Raw genomic sequence first — 22,863 nt, forward strand, 5'->3', positions numbered from 1 at the left:
AGCTTGAACTTTAATAGCATTTTTAGCTTGAGCTTGAGCTTGTTCCTGAATAACATCATTTACTTGATATTCAAATTCAACATCATCTACAGGTTGAGCTTGAGCTTGCTCTTGAATAACATCATCTTCAAATTCAACATCAAAAGACTCCACTTCACTATCAGGTTCCGTTTCAACTTCACTGTCACTTTCTATATCAAGTTCATGTGCAAAGGCAACCTTCACTTTACTAGTTTTGCAATACTTGAAAAGTTAAGTTATGCCAAATATGTTAAATTATCCTATATATATATATATATATATATATATATATATATATATATATATATATATATATATATATATATATATCAAACATACCGGCATTCTTGGGTTTCTTTTTCTTTGAACTTAGATTTGAATCATTTGATGATTCTTCAATTGGTTTTTGAGGACATGTGGTTCTATTATGCCCACTTTCCCTACATATGCTGCATTTCATCGCAATACCTCTTTTTGTCGATTCTTCTAATACCCTCACACAAGCTTTATTTGCTAATACAGTAGTAGACATTATCACATGCTTATTTGGTTAATTTCGTAAGCCACAAAAGAAACTCTTTATACGTAAATCCCCCCCAAATCCACATCACATACACCATACACTTGTTTTTACAGGGTCTAAGCACACCAACGGGTTAGGCAAAAGCATTCCGTTGTAATGAAAATCTACAGCTACATACATACGTGTAGATGAGGATGCCATGTTAACAGTCGACTTCAACTCGTACCTTCAATTCCAAACCCTAATTGTCTATTTGTTGTATGATTGATTTATCACAAAAGAAGGTAATCGGATTGTGTTTTTGGAGCTTGTCCCAAGTTGACGATGACGAACCCTAATTAAATAAGAAAGAGGTGTAATGGTCACGTAAGATTCCACACAATGTGTTTTAACTGAGCTAAATCAATGCAATCGACAAAAAGAGGTAACAAGAGGTAATGTTGGTTATTTGCGAACGAATGAAAAAATTAGTTGGGTAAATAAGTAAAAAAAATAATATTACCCATATGTAAATATACAAAAATGATCCTATACCTTAATAAGTCAAATTAAAACTTTTACCAAAAACACATTTGAATTCTAAAAGCAAAAGACTTTGTGGTTTCGGGGCTCGAACCCGGATATTAAACGACCTAAAATTGGCCCGACTTCCACAAACTTCCGGAAGGAGGCTCGAGGATTCACTTTCAAGTTTCAGCTACTGCAGCATCCCGTCTGAACATCTTGCAACCTTTCTTCATCGGGTTTTAAATCCCCAAAATCTTGCGTCCTACCTTTTCAAGCATCATCAGGTTAGATTTTTGTCAAATCCACTACTTTTACGTTTCTTTGTCTCTATCAACGTATATCTGTATATTTGCTCCATTCGTGTGTTTTTCTGTGGCTGCTGTATAGTTTATGCTTGCTAAACCTCCAAATTTAGTCATTTTCATGTGAAGATCCTCGCAATTAGTTATACAAACCTAGAAACTCCTTTATTTTAAAGTTTTGGATGTGCGATTAACCCTAACATTTACTCCTTATGCAAAATTACAACGGGTGAGTCGCTGAATTTGAATTTTTCTGTCTGATAATGTTATGGCGAGAAAATGTTGTAGGGTTCTTAATTGGTTAGCTATATTTGATGAACATGCTTATTAATTGGTGTTAGGATATGAATAAACGTTCAAAAATTCAGGGTTTACTTTGCCAAAAACATCACATTTTATCAAAAATTTGGGGCTCTGAACATCAATCTATGGCAATTGCACTGAAAAAGCTATGTAATTGTAAAACACACTGTTTTTTTTTTCTTTTCTTTCAATTTACTTCTCATCTCCAATCCATTCAATCTCATCACAACGATTACTTGAGCAATCAATCAAATCCACCATTGAATCCAAAAATTACCAACAAATTGTTGACCTTCTCAATGATTCAAACAGTTGAGATTGTTAATTTTCTTGAAGAAATGAATCTAGAAATTGGGTTTGAGCGCTATGAGTTGGTTGTTGAGATTGTTTTGAATCAAATTTGTTCATTTTATCATGGAAAGTTGCCATAAGAATGATAAATAAAGGGTTTATAAATTATAAAAGTGAGACAAAAGCTAAGTGGAGCTTGCTTATCTTCTTAAAAAACAGGTTCACAGAACTGAACCTAATTTTCTGATAAAATGTGATGAATTGCTTTTATTTGTACGATTCAATAATGCTAATGTTTACAAAAAAAATTCAAAACTCAATCAAGTTATCTTTTTATTTATTATAATTCTGTTTTACATACATTCATGGTATTTAATGTCAAATTGCAGAGAATATCAATGTAATTTGCTCTCACTACCAATATGGGCAACACACTTTATTTTTTACCTCGATCTTGTCTGTGCAAAAGACGTAAATGCCCTTCTTATCTGATCAAAACTTAGCCTTAGAAAGCTTAGGGACTCCCTCCTCATCTCATCTTTGTACAAAAGACTTAAATGCCCTCCCTATCCTAGTCAAAAAATAGCCTTAGAAAGCTTAGGGACTCACTCCTCATCTCATCTTTGTATAAAAGGTGAAAAGACTTAAACGCCCTCCTCCTCCTCATCATTGAAAACACCTCTAGAAAGGTTACAGACTTGCTCTTGATCTCTCATCTATGAAAAAGACGTAGAAAGCTTAGGGACTCACTCTCGATCTTTTGTCTGTGTAAAAAGACGTAAATGCCCTTTTCAAATTTAACGATTTCAACTTCAACCACACTGTTTATTGCAGGCAGAAGTAGTTGTCATGGCAAAGCATCATCCGGATTTGATCATGTGCAGGAAGCAGCCCGGAATTGCCATCGGGCGGCTTTGTGAAAAATGTGATGGCAAATGTGTAATTTGTGACTCGTATGTGCGTCCATGTACACTTGTACGTGTATGTGATGAATGCAACTATGGATCCTTCCAGGGTAGATGTGTCATTTGTGGAGGTGTTGGTATTTCTGATGCTTATTATTGCAAAGAATGCACGCAACAGGAAAAAGATCGGGATGGCTGCCCGAAGATTGTCAATTTGGGTAGTGCTAAAACTGACCTGTTCTATGAACGTAAAAAATACGGATTTAAAAAACGATGATTGTGATTGAAGAATGAAGAATGAAGAAGATGTTGATGAGTTGTGAAATGTTTTGGTGATTTTTAACTTGGTTAGAATATGTGTATTTTGATGGTGATGTGTTTTCTAATTGATTGCCCGCTATGTTATATTTTTAACTCGTTTGGTTGTACTGTGTTTGATGTGTATTGGATTGACACCGAGACAAGACATTGTCTCAGAGTCTGGTTATCCACAATGCAACAAGTTGGATTGTGTTTGGTGGGTTTTAGATTGATGGATTGATGTTTGTACTGTGTTTGAGATGCATTCTTTAACGTTAGGCCCAATACACATGTGGGGCAGAACATTGGTACTGTATTTTGGCAATGTATTAGGTGGGGTTTACTTTTAGAATGACTTTTGCCTTCTAACTTTTCCAAAAGTTGAAAAAAAAAAAAAAAATACAAAAGGTGTTTGGGTAATAGAAAAGTTCTTTTGAAAATGACTTTTGTATAGAAGAAAATGAGGGGTTTCAAAAAGTCATAAAAACCTGATTTTACATGTAAAAGTTAACACAATGGTCCTTTTGCTAATCCAAACATATTTTAAATAGTTTTTTTTTTTTTGCAAAAAGTTCTCCAAAAAGGATTTTTGATATTTAAAAGTAATCCTAAACATCTTCTAGGTTTAGATCTAGACAAAAAGTGCAATGTTTTATACCACCAAAAAAGATGCTAAATAGTCATAGAACCCACTTTTTGTTTGTGTGTGTGTGTGATTTCAATGATAGGTTGATTTTGTTAACTTTTATTTAAATGGATAAAATAAAAAAGAAATGGATAAAATAAAAAAGCTTAGCTAAAAAAGAAATGGATCAAATGGCTTTGAAGCCAAGTGAATTTATTTTCTTCAACATGTATGCTTTACAAAAGTAAAACCGAAAACACAATTCAGATTTAATTGTACTTTGTCAATAGTGTACTCGTTCATTGTTTGATGACATTTTGGAAAAGGTAAAGAGATAATATTTTGATATTACATGTCCAATTTCATATTATTTTTTGGGTTTGAACATATGAACAATTTATTGCATGGAGATATGGTAATTAGTGATTCGTGAGTATGTTAACTCCTACACTATGGATAATGAATGGATAATGAATACTGATCAAGGGTTTTGTGTATCCTATGTCCATCTTGAGCAATTGGATTATTTTTATCCATTTGAATGTTATTCTTGGTTGTTTGGGCTTGTTAGGCTATCCAATATCATTATCATAGTGGTGAAAAAGTAGTAAAGAACAAGCTACATTATCATCTAACCATTCCACAAGCATTTCCCTAGTGAACATGTTGTGAACAAGAGAGAGAAAGATATGAAAAAAGGGAGATAGAGAGAATGGTCTACGTATGCTTCAGTGAAGCTAGCCACTCCACAACACAATAACTAGACTTAGGGCGGTGTTCATCGGTGAGAATGTATGCCACATAGGTTGTGACGTGTAAAAACTTCCCCATGCCCCTTAGCCTTAGCATGTGGATTGTGCATGTTTCATGTAAATGAGTCAAATTTATACTATACAAAAAGATAGTGTTGTTATTTGAACTTCATCAACTAGCGACATCTTGTATGTAATAATGTAAGAAACTTAGCAGGGGCATAAGAACAAGATTTAGGTGCCTATACTTATATTTTTGGCACATGATTCATATTTTATATGTCAGTGTGTTTTGACGAGCTTCCTTACTCTTTTACCCGTCGTGATGCCTAAACACAAATTCGTCGCAACAATCACAAATGATAAGTTCATAAGTTACATAAATTGATTGACACAATCAATCCATATGAAGAATGGAGGAAAACTAAAGAAATTAGGAGGATCGAAGGGCAGACAAGAAGTATTCAAAAGCTTTTATGTTTTGGTGGTTTATGATTATAGTTGTTTTTTTACGACATTAACTATAAATTTAACGATACACTAACAACAAGTATCACGAATCCTATTAGACAATACAACAACGAAAACAATGGAAATCCTACTAGACAATACAATAACAACAACAAACATCAAGAGTCCTATTAAAGAATTAACCATAAATCTGAAAATACAATAGCAACCGAGAAACCTATTATAATAGGATTTATAATAGGATAAGACTTAGAGGGAGGTAGTGTTGAATGTTACATCTCCATAAATGGTAGAATGAATGTGTCATGTAGAAGACATCCAAGGCCGATTCAAACCGATTTGAAGCCCCGAGCAAAATAAGAAAACGAGGCTCTTAACAATAATTCTTTAAGTAAAAAATGATTAATTGCTTAAATTTCTGAAGAATCGATTGGAAGATTTTCGTATTGTCCACAATTTTGGCTCCAATATTGGTTTTCTTTTTTTGCCGTTGCCTTCGATTACTTAATACCAAACATTTTTTTCTTATAATAATCTAAGTATATACATAAAAAAATAGGCCATAAAAATTTGGAGACTCTAGGCTATCGCCCATGCTGGCCACACGTTGAATTTGTTTATGATAATATTTGTTATATCATTTATTATGCTTTTTATTTATATTAAATTGTAAACTATTATAAATTGTGCTTATAATCTCTATTCTTTATACTAAGTTATTCACACATATTGGACTTATAAATACTGGAGTGAGAGAGATATTTTTTGCTTCCAAGTCGTTTTGCCTGATTTCTAAACAAACATTTCTTTATAAAGGAAACTTAAAAGAAGAATTATAACCGGAACCATTGAAAATAATGCACAAGTGCCGTTGTTATGCATTATGGTGTCTTTGAATGGTTGCTTCATAAAGTTGATAAGTAGGGATTTGTGGTGGTAGAAGTCTTTACTATTAATGCTTGAAGTAACACTCATAATTGAAGTTGTTGTCTATAATTTAAACTAGAATCTTATAATAGCTATCATTCTTATCTTTTGAATGAAATACAACCATGAAAGCATCCCGAATATGTAAAAAAAAGAATGTATAAAAGAGTAAAACAAGATGAGAGTAAGTCAAAATGAGCACCAAACCAAATAAATGGATAAGTTTATACATAGATAAATCATAAACTAGACAAATACATAGATAAATTTGACAATCGCAATAGTAATGCAACATAATAACTCTAACATAAAACAAAATTAAATGAAGTAAAAACTTAAGGTAAAAAAACCAAGAGACGAAATCGACTAAAATCAAGTAAAAATGTAAAATGCAAAAGATAGCGGGTAAGTCCCGAATTTGTGGTTTAAAAGCAACAACCAACGAGAGCAACCACCACCACCGCCGTGGGAATGGCGACGAACCTAAAGCTCTTCTTATCCTCGAAACCACCACCACAGGGCAACCACCACCACTGCGGCAGAACCCCTAGCATCAGCCACCACCACCACCACCACCTTCTATTTCCCGCCTCTAACAGAACATTTTACAGTCTACAGTCTTTTCCCTCTTCCAGAAATAATTTCAACAGTTACAGTAGAAGTCGCCGGAGTAGGTATCGCGTGTGTAGTAAGGCCGCAGACGTCCAATCCAAAGATGCTTCTGCCTCAGAAGCGACATTTGTCGCCGGCCGAGATCGTCTGTTGAAGGTATGGTCAATCATTTCAAAATTATGCACATTCTCACAGGTATTCTTGTTTTGATAAGACATGAGGGGAATTTTAGCACTTCTATTGACCTCTTTGGATAGAAGTATTGAACTGGTTAGCCTGTGGAACATAACCTTCTAACTAGGTGCGATTTTAAACCAGTTATTTTGATTGAATTGCAGGTTCCCACAGAAAACATCAGGAATTTCTCCATCATTGCACATATTGATCATGGAAAATCGACATTAGCTGATAAATTGCTGCAAGTGACGGGTACAGTGCAATCACGTGATATGAAGGAACAGTTTCTGGATAACATGGATCTTGAGAGGGAAAGGGGTATCACCATCAAATTACAGGTGCATTTTTTTTAAAGCCATTATCACATTTTTCAGTGAAAGGAAGAAGAGAAAAGGCATAAGGTTTTATAATGTTCATCTCTTTTTTCTGCTCTAGGACATGCACTTACATGTTGTGTCATTGTGATACAACTGTTTTTAAATTATCAACAAATGGTGTACTTCAAAACCATGTAGACATACAATTGTATCATCATACTCACAAACCAATACAAAATAATAAACAACTTGAGTATGATCTAGGTAAAATTAATAAAATATTAGATAGAAGGGTAACATCTTATAAAGCTTCTATTTGTTTCTAGCTAAGTCTTCATTTTCCCCTTATCACTAAGTCCCACAACTAGAATCCCCAAATTTGTAAACCCTAACAGAAAATCACTAGATGAAAGTATGATTAGGGCTCATACCTTGATTATGTGATGTTAATCTAACCAAAATGTGTTAGATTCCTTCTCAAATTGATCTTGGTATCTTCAAGACTCCAAAATCACATCTTAAAATGATGAACTACCAAAAATTCTGTCTTTTAATACTTTCAGTTAAATCCAATTACCACATAATTAGAATGTTGTAACACTCAAAAATCAAACCTTTATGAGTTTATTAGTTACAAATTCCAATGTTATTGCAAGTTGTTAGACTTTTATATCATTTGGTGTAAAGGCATTAAGAGATATGTTGATTTAATTGAAAGAACCATGTAATAGCTAATAATTAATACAAGTAAAACATGGTAATAAATAATACATGTTTCTCTTCTTTTTCATTTCTGTATTTTCTTTTAAATGAATTTTCCTAAATTACCCTTTCAGGCTGCTAGAATGCGTTTCACACATGAAAGCAAACCTTATTGCCTTAATCTTATTGATACTCCAGGCCATGTTGATTTCTCCTATGAGGTATGACAGATAATTTAATAAACTATAAATTTTATTATTTTTCATATTAAAAAATTTAAGAACAAATACATATTGTTGGTTGACATTCTTTTTCCTGATTTCAGGTTTCTAGATCTCTTGCTGCATGTGAGGGTGCTCTCCTTGTTGTAGATGCATCACAGGTATGTATTTCACATTTTCCACTTTTGGAATTTAAAAAAAAAAAACTGAATTACTTTTGTTTTAATGTAAAGAAATATTTTATTATTATTATATTATGTGCTTAATCTTATATTATAGGGAGTGGAAGCTCAGACATTGGCTAATGTTTATTTGGCTTTGGAAAACAACCTTGAAGTCATTCCTGTAAGTTGATAGTAAATAATAAGAATACAAAATAAAATAAAATGTTATAAAAATAAAAACCACTGTTAAATTATCGAGTAAATTACACGAATGGTCCCTATGGTTTGGGGTAATTTGCACGTTTGGTCCCTAACTTATTTTTTTTTTTAACTTGGAAGGTCCCTACAGTTTGTTTTTGTTGCACGCTTGGCCCCTGTCTCACCTAAAAAGACTAGTTTGCCCTTGATTTTTTAATTTATTTAAATAAACACACCCCCAACCTCACTTCCACCTCACTTTACCTTACCTACCCCAACTTATTTAAATAAATTAAAAAATCAAGGGCGAAATAGTCTTTTTAGGTAAGATAGGGACCAAGCGCGCAACAAAAACAAACTGTAGGGACCTTCCGAGTTAAAAAAATAAGTTAGGGACCAAACATGCAAATTACCCCAAACCATAGGGACCATTCGTGTAATTTACTCTAAATTATTTAGTGCTTCTGATAGTCAACCGTATTATTTGACTTTTTTCTTCAGGTGTTGAATAAAATAGATCTTCCAGGTGCTGAACCAAGTCGTGTTGTTCAGGAGATTGAAGAGGTTAGTTAAGTTGATGTGATTTTGGTCGAGGGTATTTTCGTCATTTTCTATTTTTTATGTTCCAATCAAGCATTTTTATGTGAACTTTATCTATCTTATTAACATGTGTTAAACATGGTTTTTCTAATTCATCTTATTTTTTTAGGTTATTGGTTTGGATTGCAGCAATGCTATATACTGCTCAGCAAAGGTTAATTAGTTTAATTCATAGACCAAATGACCATTTTACCCTTACATTTGAAGATGGTAATAATTAATTAACGTATATTACAGGAGGGAATAGGTATAAATGAAATACTGACTGCAATTGTTCAAAGGATTCCTCCACCACTTGATTCTGCTAAAAAACCTTTGAGAGCTCTTATATTTGATAGGTATTAAATATTAATTAAACCCTTTAATCATTTTGTTTCTCTTCACTTTTTTTTTTTTTGTTAATAATAATACCAAAATCTCACTCTATGAATAACTCTGAGTAAATTTTCATATCCATGAATTATATTTTGCAGTTACTATGATGCGTATAGGGGCGTTATTGTCTATTTCCGTGTTATTGATGGAACTGTAAAGAAAGGTGACAGGATTTATTTTATGGCTAGTGGAAAGGTAAAACTAAAACCACTCTTCTCTTGTTTTTTAAGCTTCTTGTAATAATACTGAGATTAATTAAACTTGTTTATATATATATATATATATATATATATATATATATATATATATATATATATATATATATATATATATATATATATATATATATAGGTTCAGGTTCATTTGAAACCATTTTAATTTTGTGAGACTGTGAGACCAAATCTAAAAATAATTTTAAAATGCAAAATAAATGGAAAAATCCAAAAATTCTTTTTTTAAATATTATTTTCGGAACTTGAATTAACTAAAAAAAAAAAAAAAAAAAAAAATTCCGGTTTTTTTTTTTTTGAAAAATAATAGAATATTACACTGACATATTCTAAAAAATAATTTTAAAATGCAAAATAAATGGAAAAATCTAAAAATTCTTTTTTTAAATATTATTTTCGGAACATGAATTAACTAAAAAAAAATAAAAAAATGCGTCTCACGGTCTCACAAAATATAGGTGGTCTCAAATGAACCTAACCCTATATATATATATATATATATATATATATATATATATATATATATATATATATATATATATATATATATATATATATATAAACAAATGACATGATGCAGGATTATTTTGCTGATGAAGTTGGAGTTTTATCCCCTAATCAGTTGCAAGTTGATGAACTATATGCTGGTGAGGTAATAATAGTATAATACCACTCCTATGTTTCTTAAAATTCCAATATCTACATATAGGGGTATTTTGGTCATTTAACAATATATATATATATATATATATATATATATATATATATATATATATATATATATATATATATATATTAAAGGTGGGATAGATTTTTACTGCTATTCAATAATAAACAACCCGCTCTCCATGTTTCTTACAATTGAAATATCTACTCTACTCATGGGGGGTATTTTGGTCTTTTTCACATTTGAAGGTGGGATACATATCAGCTTCAATAAGATCAGTAGCAGATGCAAGAGTAGGTGACACCATAACTCACTACACAAGAAAAGCAGATCAATCTTTACCTGGATACAAAGAAGCCACTCCAATGGTGTTTTGTGGCTTGTTTCCTATAGATGCAGATCAGTATATATCTCTTTAAACCACAATGCCATGTCACCTTTTATTTATTTATTTATTTTTTTTTATAAATAGTAATCGATATATTTATTGTTTGTTTCTTTTTAGATTCCCAGATTTACGTGATGCATTGGAGAAACTACAGCTTAATGATGCTGCATTAAAGGTATGTAAAAAAGATTCATCATTTGTGGTATTTGTAAATTGTGTTTTTTTATTTGAGTAAATTACACGAATGGTCCCTATGGTTTTGGGGTGATTTGCACATTTGGTCCCTAACTTATTTTTTTTTTAACTCGGAAGGTCCCTATTTTTTGTTTTTATTGCGCGCTTGGTCCCTGTCTTACCTAAAAAGACTATTTTGCCCTTGATTTTTTAATTTATTTAAATAAACATACCCCCAACTCCACTTCCACCTCACCTTACCTATCCCACATTATTTAAACAAATTAAAAAATCAAGTGCAAAATAGTCTTTTTCGGTAAGACAAGGACCTAGTGCGCAACAAAAACAAATTGTAGGGACCTTCCTAGTTAAAAAAATAAGTTAGGGACCAAACGCACAAATTACCCTAAACTATAGGGACCGTTTGTGTAATTTACTCAAAAAAGACTCATCATTTGTGGTATTTGTAAATTGTCTTTTTTATTTTTATTTTTGTTTTTATGTTTTCAGTTTGAGCCAGAGACATCAAGTGCAATGGGATTTGGATTTAGATGTGGGTTTTTGGGTCTTCTTCATATGGAAATTGTTCAGGTATATTATATATTATATAGCTGATATGTATTTTTATCATTTTACATTGACAAATATTGCAAACTCTGCTCATGGAAGTTTCAATTTTAAACTGACCATGTGAATGAAAAAAAAAATGTACTCAAAAGTCTCAAATGCACTTTTTTGGATACAACAGTGACCAATTTTGCAATTTACTCTATGTTAAATTTTGTCTTGACAAAGTTTCATGATTGGTCCTTGTAGTTTACATAAAGTTGCACGATTAGTCCCTATCTTTTTTTAGTTATGCAGATGGTCCCTGTGGTTTGAGTTTTTGCGTGGTTGGTTCTTGGCACATGTAAATTGACTTTTGTACCCTTTTTTAATTGATTCTAGACTTTATTTTATATTATTCTAACTATTTTTAATTTTAATAAAAAAAAAAGTAAATGGATAGACCCTACCACCTCTCTCCCTCTAAAGCTACAAAAGTCATTTTACAATCAACCACACAAGAAATTGAAACCACAAGGACCATCCACATAACAAAAAAAAATAGGGACTGAATTCGCCACTTTTGTAAACCACAAGGGCAAATTGTGAAATTTTATCCTTTGTCTTTTTTATTGCACAGGAAAGACTTGAACGGGAATACAATTTGTCTCTAATAACTACTGCTCCAAGTGTCGTATACAGAGTCCACTGTTCCAATGATGAAACTGTAAATATAAAATATTTTCTATTTTTCTATTTTTTTTTTTTTTTAATTTTGAAATGTTTGATTTCATATTTTCATCTGCTTTTTTTAATTTTTTTAGGTTGAATGTTCAAATCCATCAGCACTTCCTGAACCTGGTAAAAGGAGGTCAATTGAAGAGCCAATTGTAAAGGTTTGTCACTATTTTATTTTATGATATTCTCTACTTTTACATATTTATGTTTTTTCATTTTTATTTTTTTGTAAATATATATATATTTTTTCTGTAGATTGAGATGCTAACACCAAAGGACTATATTGGTGCACTTATGGAACTTTCTCAAGAACGAAGAGGAGATTTTAAAGAAATGAAATTTATTACTGAGACTAGAGCTTCACTCACTTATCAGATGCCACTTGCTGAGGTTTATTTTTTAATATTAAAATATCTTTCTTTATGAGTTTTATATTTATATATCACAAGTGTCTTGTATCCTTTTTTTTTTTTTTTTTTTTCAGATGGTTGGTGATTTCTTTGATCAGCTAAAATCAAGGAGCAAGGGCTATGCTAGTATGGAGTATTCTTTTATCGGGTAAACATATGTATATATATATATATATATATATATATATATATATATATATATATATTTCATTATTTTGATTATTTTAAATTCTAATGGAGTTTTAATTTTTAAATAATATAATTAAAACTATGACTTCAGATACAAGGAAAGCGATTTGATAAAGCTTGATGTGTTGATAAATGGTGAAGGTGTGGAGCCCTTGTCCACAATCGTACACAGAGACAAGGTTATTTTGGTCATTTTTTTTTCTTTTTCAATAGAAAATGAAAGAGATAGCTTGTTTTTTAATTTTACACGTGTGGCTCTTGTCTGTGTAAACGATGTAAACGCCCTCCTTGTACTCATAATCGAAAATAGCCCTAGAAAAACTAAAAGAGCTTATACCTAGACAAGGTTATTTTGGTCATTTTTTTCCTTCTTTAATAGAAAACGAAAGGGATAGCTTGTTTTTTAATTTTACACATGTGGTTCTCGACTTCTCGTTTGTGCAAAAGACGTAAACGCCCTCCTTGTCCTCATAATAAAAAATAGATCTAGAAAAACTAAAAGAGCTTATACCTAGACAAGGTTATTTTGGTCATTTTTCCTTCTTTAATAGAAAATGAAAGGGATAGCTTGTTTTTAATTTTTTCACATGTGGCTCTTGTCTGTGTAAAAGACGTAAACGCCCTCCTCATCCTCATAATCGAAAATACCCCTAGAAAAACTAAAAGAACTTATACATACACAAGGTTATTTTGGTAATTTTTCCTTCTTCAATAGAAGATGAAAGGGATACCTTGTTTTTTATAATACTTGCAAGTTGTGACTCTTATCAGTGCAAAAGACATAAACACCCTCCCCGCCTCATAATTGGAAACATCCCTAGAAAAACTAAAAGAGCTTATACAGTAATACCTAAACAAGGTTATTTTGGTCATTTTAATTTTTTTTTTTTTTTTTTTGTGTTTTTCATTGACAGGTTATAATGACATGAACTTAATTGTTTATATTTATAGGCATATTCTGTGGGAAGAGCTTTGACACAAAAGCTAAAAGAACTTATACCTAGACAAATGTTTAAAGTGCCTATCCAAGTAAGCCTCATCTATTCTATTCTATTCTACCTTGAATAATAAAATTGAACTTAAAATTATAAATTAATGATTTGCAATTTTATTTTATTTATTTGTATTATTTTATTCTTACTTATGTTGTGAACTTGATGACAGGCATGCATAGGTACTAAGGTGATTGCTAGTGAAAGTTTGTCAGCAATTAGGAAAGATGTTTTGGCCAAATGCTATGGTAATTAAAAATTTAATACCAAATTTAATTTTTGTATAATAAATTATAATTAGTAATGTTCATTTTTTAATTTCATTGTAGGTGGTGACATCTCTAGGAAGAAAAAATTGCTAAAGAAACAGGTAAATTATTTGCATATATTTTTTTTTCTCTCTCTTTAAAACATTATTTATTTATTTATTTGCTCTAATTAGGCTGCGGGAAAGAAAAGAATGAAGGCAATTGGGAAAGTTGATGTGCCTCAAGAAGCATTTATGGCAGTTTTGAAACTTGAAAAAGAGGTGCTATAAGTTAAATATAGTCACATACTCTACATATACACTACAACACATGTACATTGTATGTATCTATATTACTTACTACCAATGTAGCAAAAAAAAAAAAAAAAAAAAAAAAAACTTCTACAATCAAGAAATCATGTGCCTTGGTGTTGTCATTTGACATTTAATGATTAGAAAATATATATTCCAAGTCCCATTTTTTGTTTATGAAACCCAAGGAATATGTTTTTACTTTTATTACTTCAATTTTTAGAAACTATTTTCATGCATCGGCTTTTAGAATGAAACATGTGTATACATATATGCATATGCATGTATCTATTCTCACATGCTTATTGTGATATAAGGAGATCAGAATCCATAAGTGAGATCTTCGGTGGTGGTGGTTGGATTAAACTAACCCATATAGATGAAATTTTTAACAAAAAAACCCAATTATTTTTAGGTTTTTCAAAAATAACCACTATCTCTAGAACAACGTATTCCAGAGTCGAGTTAGGATTTCAGAATGGAATTTTAGAGTTTCCATTTAAGTATTTATTTGTTAGAAACTAAATGTTGTAAACGCAATTTCACACGAACGCCTACATAACTAGTTATAATAAAGTGAACTACCAAACTCATTAGTAACATTCTATCCTTAGCTACCACTTTGTTATCACACAACACCCATCTAACTAGTTATGAATTTATGATTTCTCTCATACCACTTAAAATCATTAGATTTCCTACTTGCCTCTATATTCGCAATCTATTTGAATCAGTTTACATCCTGCTATAATGCTATAATTCACATTGAAAGCTATTAAGCCATTCTTTGAAGATGTATTTTGTTCGGTCATTCATTCACTTTAGTCATCCTTCAAACTCCAAGAGTGATCTAAGGTTGTGGGGTATCTCTGAGGGAGATGGTAGAAGCCAAAGAAACAAAGTACAAAAAAATGAAAGCGAAATCTAAGGAACTTGGACAACAAATGCATGGTAAGCTACTATCCATTGAAGACAAGAAAAAATGGATAGGAGACACATAACCTTGAGATTGTAGATGATGAGCTTTGGAAATTTTATGAGAAAATGGATGTAATAAAAGCATGAGTTGATAAAGAAAAAGAACGTGAAATTCTCATATGAGTATATGACTACCAGAAATTTCAATTCATAATAAAGATCTATGATATTATGTTTTTATGATTGTATGGTCATTTCTATTTTGATAAAATCTATTTTATTTAGGACTTATTTAATAATATATTGTGGTTTGTTTAACAAATGTAATTGTAAGATTATAAGTAAAAGTCACTCATGTTTACCACATCATCAAAAAAGATATCGTAAAAGCAAATATCCATAAATGATACGATAATAATAAAATGTCTAAATAGACTGCTACTTTTGACGTGTACCTCATGCTATACATGCAATCCACCTCTGATATGCATCTGACGAGGTGGCAGTACAATCCTTAATGCTCACTAATTGACCAGTGATTAACCTCTCTACGAACCGATATACGAAAACCCCAAAGTCCACTCTCTTGTAGGATTGTTGTGGTACATCCGTGACCTTCACAAGTTTAAGTGTGAAACTCTCGAGAAGTATTGCATCAATATGTTATTAACGGTATGTTATGTTTGGTACCCCATATAGCCACTAAGATTTTGTAGATACAAGGTCACATAACCATAAACTAGGATGTGATTTCCGAAAAGTAATTGCTACACTAGGAACTATCGTATATAATGAGTGTGAACGATCATAAATCCAAAACCCCTAAAAACGGGTGGGCGTGCGTTATATTTATGAGGATGTATAGTTGCACAAATTGTTGGACATAACATATCATTTGAATATATTTCATTATAAGTGACAAATACTTGTGTAATGCAATCCATTAAACACATGTATACTATCACATTTAGACCAAGCTGGGTAAAGGCTTTCATTAACAATTATGGGTGAGCAAAACCTAAACCGAAAAACCGAAACTAAACCCAAACCTTTGGTTTTGGGCTTGGAGTTTTTAAAAGCAAAAAATTCTTTTTGGGTTTAGTTTGGACTTTAGTAACCGACTCACAAAATCGAAACCGACCCAATATGTAAAACCGAACCTTATATCGATCCAAGGAGCCGAAACAGACCCATACATATATAATTTATTTAAGGTGTTATTAATGATTATTGTATTATTTAGTTAGAACTAAAAGCATAAGTTAATGCTTAAGCATGAGTGAGTTAGTACATTTAGTATATTATTAATAATTATTATATACTAATATAGTATTAATAATTATAATTATTATATACTAAATTACTATGTTGAAACTGAAAAAGTTAATTCCATGTGTTGAAACCGAAAAACCGACCTAAAAAAAATGAAAACCTAACTAATTTAAAAACTAAAGCCAATGGGTTTCAATAGCCAAAAACTGAACTTGTCAATGAACCATTCTCAATTTGTAGGGTTATCGGGGCTCGCCTTAAGCATTAAACTTTTTTGTCCTACGCCGCCTCTTGATTGAATCCTTCAAAATTTAAACTTGAGTCATTTGAGGGAGTTGTTACCAAATCTTATCCGATGAGCCATAAAGTAGTTAATTGAATACTTAATATCAATGTTCACATACCAACAACTATAAACTTTATGCAAAAGTGGTGAAAAATGATAAATTTAGGGGTGTCTTAAATGAACCTCCATATGTGTGTGAATGTAGTGTGTATTGACTTTCATACATGTATCTCATCATATGAGGTTTTTTTGTAACAACCTAAATTTATTATATTAAATTGTTAAAAAATTATATTTCATAGATTAAAAAATAACAAAAGTATCTTATATGAACAAAAAAAGTTGTGCAAGTGTGTAAACGGTAGTTTGGCGAATAAAATCTGACAAAAGCCAATGATCAAAGCTCAAAATTGAAAAGGGTAGTTTATGGTAGTTTTCAGTTAAATTGAGGACCATAATGGAATTTAACTAAAATCTAAGGATACTTTTCGAATTTGTAAAGTATCAAACTATCAACTAGACAACTATCAAAGATCCCGACTGGGATTTAAGTATTTAACTCCCCCCAAGTTCAATTTCAGACATTTGTCCAAAAAAAATTTAGGGTAAAGAACGAAAAAAAAAAAACGATCTTTTAACGGACTAATGCCTCGGAGTATATCGAGGTCTCCGTCGTCTTATCGGCGGAGATACTCGCCGTCCCCATCCAGCCGCCGCCGCCGGAGAGACCGGAGCCGCTCGCCTTACACTGCTTCGCACAGTAGGTCAGCTCACATTCTTCTGATTTAACTTCTTTTTATATGGTGTATTTCCGCGATTTAACTGATCTCGATGCATATAAGAGTAAACTCTATCTTCAAAATGAAGCGTAGAGTGGAATTACAAACTCGTATATGGAACAATTAGGTGATAAACTGCACAAATTCAGGTCAAATTTATGTATTGAGAAGTGGTTAGGGCTAAATTTCTTGCATTTGTGAAATAAAAATGTTAGCTGTGTGAAGTGTGAACTACAATGCTAGGTCTAACATACTTATTGGCTCCTTTTGAGCTTAAAATTCACAGCACATTCGAATAACCTAATTTTAAAGATTAAAAAACTGATCTTGCACTATTTAAACAGATTGTTAGGTTTTTATTTGGGGATGAAGTTCATTAACACTTCAATAACATAAAAGAATTAAATTTAGTCTTTCAACTATCTATACCTTCTAACTAACTACATGTAGAGGATTATGTGGTAACTAAAAGAAAGAAAAGAACAAAAGTAAAATGTTAGGTTTAAATATGCAATAAACTTATAAACACACAATAAATTTTCTTCCTCGACCCCACAAAGGTCAAAAGGGCAGATGAGACTCCACAACTCAACAAAAATAGTGTTAAAGAAGCATGCAATCTTCTTCCTTCATCTTGAAATACACAAAGAAGACTTATTAAACAAAGATTATTACTAATTTAAAGCTTAGTTCCTTCTTGTTTTTGCAATTTAACTAAATTTTGGTGTGAATCATGATTTTTTTTGCTACATTAATTAGGAGAAGAAGTCGATCTCCAATTTCTAGACATAAAAAAAGTCGATCTCCAACACCTAGGCGACATAAGAGGCGAAAAAGCAGGACTTCTTCACTGAGTCCTGTGGAATCTCCAACTCAAAGTATCACATCAAATGCCCTTTCTAAATCAAGAAAGGAAGAAGAAGAAAAGAAAAGGTACATAAAACTCTTTTTTTTAAAGTGGAAGAAATGGTAAAATGTGCTTTGATTGATTTGTTAGTTATAGCAATGTCATCCAAATACAAAGAATGATATAATTAAGTTTGCAAAGTATAATAAATATAATTCAGTGGCTAAATCAATAAAATGGTGAAAGTACAAGAGCATTTCTGTATTTTTTCCCCCTATTTAAAACCTTTAAATTGCTTGAGTTAAAAACTTTATTAGGACATTACTAGTAAATAGTCAGGCAGAATGCAACTCTGTGTCTTAATTTTGAGGGGCAAAACTGTAAAATCACCACCACTATTGTTTAGTAACAATTGATTTACAATTTTTTGTACCAAAATTGATATGTATAATTGTATATATGTTGTAAAAAGGATTGAACAGGAGATGGAGCTGAAAATTCTAGAAGAGGAAACAGCAAGGAGAATGGAAGAAGCAATTAGGGCAAAAGTTGAAGAAAAATTAATGTCAAATGAGGTTAAATTAGAAATAGAAAAGAGAGTAGAAGAAGGGAGGAAGAAGCTTTTTGATGATATTGAAGCTCAACTTGAAAGAGAAAAACAAACAGCTCTCAATGAAGCCAGACAAAAAGAGGTAACAAATTATCTTCCTTTTTTCTTTTTGATTTAAGAGTAAATTACTGAAATCGTCCCTATGGTTTGGTCAAAATTACATGTTTGGTCCCTACCTCTTTTTTTGCAATCAGATCGTTCCCGTGGTTTGATTTTGTTGCGTTTTTCGTACCTTGCATACATAAAATTAGGGACCAAACGTGAATTTTTGACCAAATCATAGGGACGAAAAATGCAACAAAATCAAACCATAGGGACGACGCGAGTGCAAAAAATATTAGGTACCAAACATGCAATTTTGACCAAACCATAGGGACGAAAAATGCAATAAAATTAAACCATTGGGACGATCCAAGTGCAAATGCAAAAAAGTTATGGACCAAACATGCAATTTTGACAAAACCGTAGGGACAAAAAGAGGTAAAATGATAAATTCAGACTGTTTGATACCATAATAAGAAGCCTCAAACAGACTCTTGTCTGGCTCTTCTGATGTGCTTCTTACTCGGTCTGATTTGGGTTGTGACAGTCAGATCTGACTCAATCAACAGCTATCATTATTGAGATTTTTTTATGTTAAATTAGGAGCAAGCTCGAAGAGAAAGAGAAGAGCTTGATAAAATGTTGGAAGAGAATCGAAGGAGAGTAGAAGAGGCTCAAAGAAGAGAAGCTCTTGAGCTTCAACGAAAAGAGGAGGAAAGATTTAGGGAACTTGAACTTATTCAAAGACAAAAGGAAGAGGCTTTGAGAAGAAAGAAGCTTGAAGATGAAGAAGAGCTTATTAAGCTATCAAGTAAAGTCAAACCTAGATAAACTAAGTCAAACCTCATCTCTATGTGAATTTGTTCTATAAATTCCCCTTGACTAGGGAATATGTTCTTGGTTTTTCTTGTTTTGAGTAGATTACAAAAGCCATTAATTATGTGGTTTTGAAAAAACATATCAAAGGAACAATTGGTGGTTTAATCTCTAATTATTAAAATGATGGTATTTATGCAAAAGAAAAAGTTATTCTTCCAACAAAGTGGAACATCATGTGAGATGTAAATAAGGTGTAAAACAAATTTATATTGGAATTGGAACTCCTTTGATCCAACTTTTAAGATTTGAACTAGTGGTGGCAAAAAGTGACACAACATACTAATTTGGTACAAAATTAATGAGTTTAGGTAAGATACTTCAACCTTTTTAATTAAAAGAATTTTAACTCGAAAATGACATGTTTATTTATATTTATGATTTTTTTAACTCTTTCAATAAATTGAACATGCCCTCTTCCTTAAACTCAAAAACTTTATTTACATGTTTTTCTTTCTCTTCAATACTCCAAAGTCTTACTTGGCCATTCACTTTATCTCATGACCTTGCCACTCTGCCTCTCCGATTGCTGCTATTTCCAGTTTGCCCCTTAAACTAATTATAAATTTCGCCCTCCTGTTTCCTAACTCCTACTCTTTTCGGTTTTTCCTTTTCACCTCTCAAATTCCTACTTTTTCAACCTGTAAAATATTTTTAACTTGATATGACACAACACATTTATGAGGTCTAAACCCAACACAAAAATAAATGTATCATGTTAGGGTCACACTCTTTTGATCTATTTAATGTTTCAATTCTATACGAACCCAATACAACACGATATATTTGTTAGGGAAAATGATTTTTGAGGGTAACTAACTGTTGCGTTTGTTCTCATTTGGTCATTTACTTTTTTTTACTCAATATACCATTGAACTTGTTATTTGTGTCCACCATAATCCTTTTAACCGGCTTTTGACCTGTGATAGCCGGTTAAAGGGTTATGATGAACACAAACAAAAAGTTCGATGATATATTGAGTACCAAAAAAAAAAAAAAACAAAAAAAAACCAAAAGGGACCAAATGAGAACAAACTCAACAGTTGGTTACCCTCATGAGTCATTTTCCCCAAAAAGTTAAATGAAATTAAAATTGTAAATTTATCAAAGACTGCAACGTTCTTTGGCCATAACGTACATGAATAGCGTTTCGGAGGGCTAGCTTCGTTAACACATGGTCCATGCTATGCTTACTGTGGTTAGTTGTCAACACCTCTCTCCAAAAAGATATGACTATGTATGAGAGATATATTTATTAGTATAAACGTTTACCTCAAGGTATATTATGGTGATGTGTCTGCAAAAGCTGCATGATATAGTACATATTGATGTTGTATTTTATCCCATGAATTCGATCTTAAAGTTAAGTAAACTAAAAAATCACAACACTTGTGATTCCATTCGTTTGTAGACTTGTCTAGAATCCATAATACGATAAATCATTTGATTGGAAATGTAAATATAGTCATGAAATACACCTGTTTAGTCAAGATTCCCCTAATAAATATTCAAGTGCATTACAAAGTCGTACATCTATGAATAATGTTCTTTCGTGGGTTATATTTTGAAGAGAAGAAAATGAATCTCATAAAGTCATTAATATGAGTAGAAGATGACGTAGGATTTGTTGTAAATGAGTAAAGGAAGAATGACTTTTGAGGGTAATTAACTGTTGCGTTTGTTCTCATTTGGTCCATTTCCTTTTTTTACTCAATATACCATCAAAGTTGTTGTTTGTGTTCACCATAACCCTTTGACCGACTATCGCATGTCAAAAGTCGGTCAAAAGGGTTATGGTAAACACAAACAACAAGTTTGATGATATATTGAGTACAAAAAAGGAAAGCGAACCACTTGGGTTGTGGTGACTTGGTAAGGCATGTGAAAGATATGGTGGATAACCTATTGACCTATGTTCAAATCCTGGCACTACTAAGCTCTTGTGGCTATGGAGGTTCGCCTGCAGTGACTCCAGGGCATGAGGCAAAAACCTCATGTTTGCAGCGGGGGATTAGTCGGTGCGCGAAAGCTGGCCTGGAAACCCTCGTTAGGGAAGTTCCCTTTCCAAAAAAAAAAAGGAAAGCGACCAAATAAAAATAAACGCAACAATTAAGTCTACATTAAACCCTTCACTATATCTCCAAAGTATACCACCTAGAACCAACTATATTAAACCCTTAACTATATCTTCAAAGTATACCACCAAGAACCAACTATATCAATGCATGTATGTGTGATATGAGTGTCCTTTATTTTTACTTTTGACTTGGCCAATCAAATACCTATGATGTCTTTTAGGATGCATCATATGAAAGGTAATGCTTATTGTGCTAGTGCTAGTGTTGCCCCTTACTAATTGGCTTAGGTTGTCACTCTACTTCGCTTTATTATGGTCCTAAAATTCAAAGATTTTGTCCTTTTTGCGACACCCATTTTCTATTTAGTAATCATTTAGATCCTCTAAAGATTTTCATCTTGATTTTACTAAAATTATACTATGTGGCACATGCACTTTTAGAAGATATTTTATTGTCACCTTTTAATAAAAGACTTATATTTTTAAATATAGGTTGTAGTTTGTATTGAAATTGTTCTAACCCTCCATAGTCTCATATAAAAAACTTGCGTTTTATTTTAATAGTTCGGTTCTTATAATCATATTTAATACATTAATTATTTACAGAAAACAAAATATATTTTTTGTGTTCTTAGTCGTTTATTGAAAAGCTATTAAAGTTTCCCATTACATTAGACGCGACGATTTGTGTGTGTTGTGTATTCGTGTCGGACACGAATTTACACGACACGAATCTGTTAAATACGAACACGACACGAATTATAAAACGTGTTTGGGGTATAAAATACGAACACGACACGTAAAAAATTCGTGTAACACGTGACACGACAAGAATAGACACATTTTTAATTTTTTTTTTCAGCTAGGGCTATAAACTAATTATTGACATTTACGAAATTGATCCCTAATATATTATAAATATAAAATTTAACCCTAAAGTATATATGTGTATATACGTGTCAACACAAAT

General features: G+C 31.8%; 3 protein-coding genes across 3 annotated transcripts; all 3 read left to right on the top strand.

Moving 5' to 3' along the window:
* Window positions 1-1,174: 1,174 nt before the first annotated feature.
* LOC145040087 (PHD finger-like domain-containing protein 5A) lies at window positions 1,175-3,379 on the top strand. Its single transcript, XM_078988070.1, has 2 exons — window positions 1,175-1,335; window positions 2,782-3,379. The coding sequence occupies exon 2, from the start codon at window positions 2,797-2,799 to the stop codon at window positions 3,127-3,129; it is 333 nt and encodes a 110-aa protein (XP_078844196.1). The 5' UTR covers window positions 1,175-1,335; window positions 2,782-2,796; the 3' UTR covers window positions 3,130-3,379.
* Window positions 3,380-6,363: 2,984 nt separating this feature from the next.
* LOC145040092 (Small GTP-binding protein) lies at window positions 6,364-14,350 on the top strand. The gene is made up of 22 exons (XM_078988073.1): window positions 6,364-6,695; window positions 6,878-7,054; window positions 7,870-7,956; window positions 8,061-8,117; window positions 8,236-8,301; window positions 8,820-8,882; window positions 9,028-9,072; window positions 9,156-9,256; window positions 9,392-9,488; window positions 10,104-10,175; window positions 10,439-10,593; window positions 10,696-10,753; window positions 11,263-11,343; window positions 11,939-12,025; window positions 12,123-12,194; window positions 12,292-12,426; window positions 12,521-12,594; window positions 12,727-12,814; window positions 13,587-13,664; window positions 13,800-13,875; window positions 13,957-13,997; window positions 14,070-14,350. The coding sequence occupies exons 1-22, from the start codon at window positions 6,399-6,401 to the stop codon at window positions 14,163-14,165; spliced, it is 2,103 nt and encodes a 700-aa protein (XP_078844199.1). The 5' UTR covers window positions 6,364-6,398; the 3' UTR covers window positions 14,166-14,350.
* A 2,881-nt stretch (window positions 14,351-17,231) lies between these two features.
* On the top strand, window positions 17,232-19,940 carry LOC145040099 (arginine/glutamate-rich 1 protein). The gene is made up of 4 exons (XM_078988079.1): window positions 17,232-17,426; window positions 18,201-18,374; window positions 18,761-18,980; window positions 19,544-19,940. Exons 1-4 carry the CDS (start codon window positions 17,308-17,310, stop codon window positions 19,769-19,771), a joined length of 741 nt encoding a protein of 246 aa, XP_078844205.1. The 5' UTR covers window positions 17,232-17,307; the 3' UTR covers window positions 19,772-19,940.
* Window positions 19,941-22,863: the final 2,923 nt, after the last annotated feature.

Source organism: Lactuca saligna, chromosome 1 (assembly GCF_052625555.1).
Source record: "Lactuca saligna cultivar CGN05327 chromosome 1, ASM5262555v1, whole genome shotgun sequence".
NCBI lineage: Eukaryota > Viridiplantae > Streptophyta > Magnoliopsida > Asterales > Asteraceae > Lactuca > Lactuca saligna.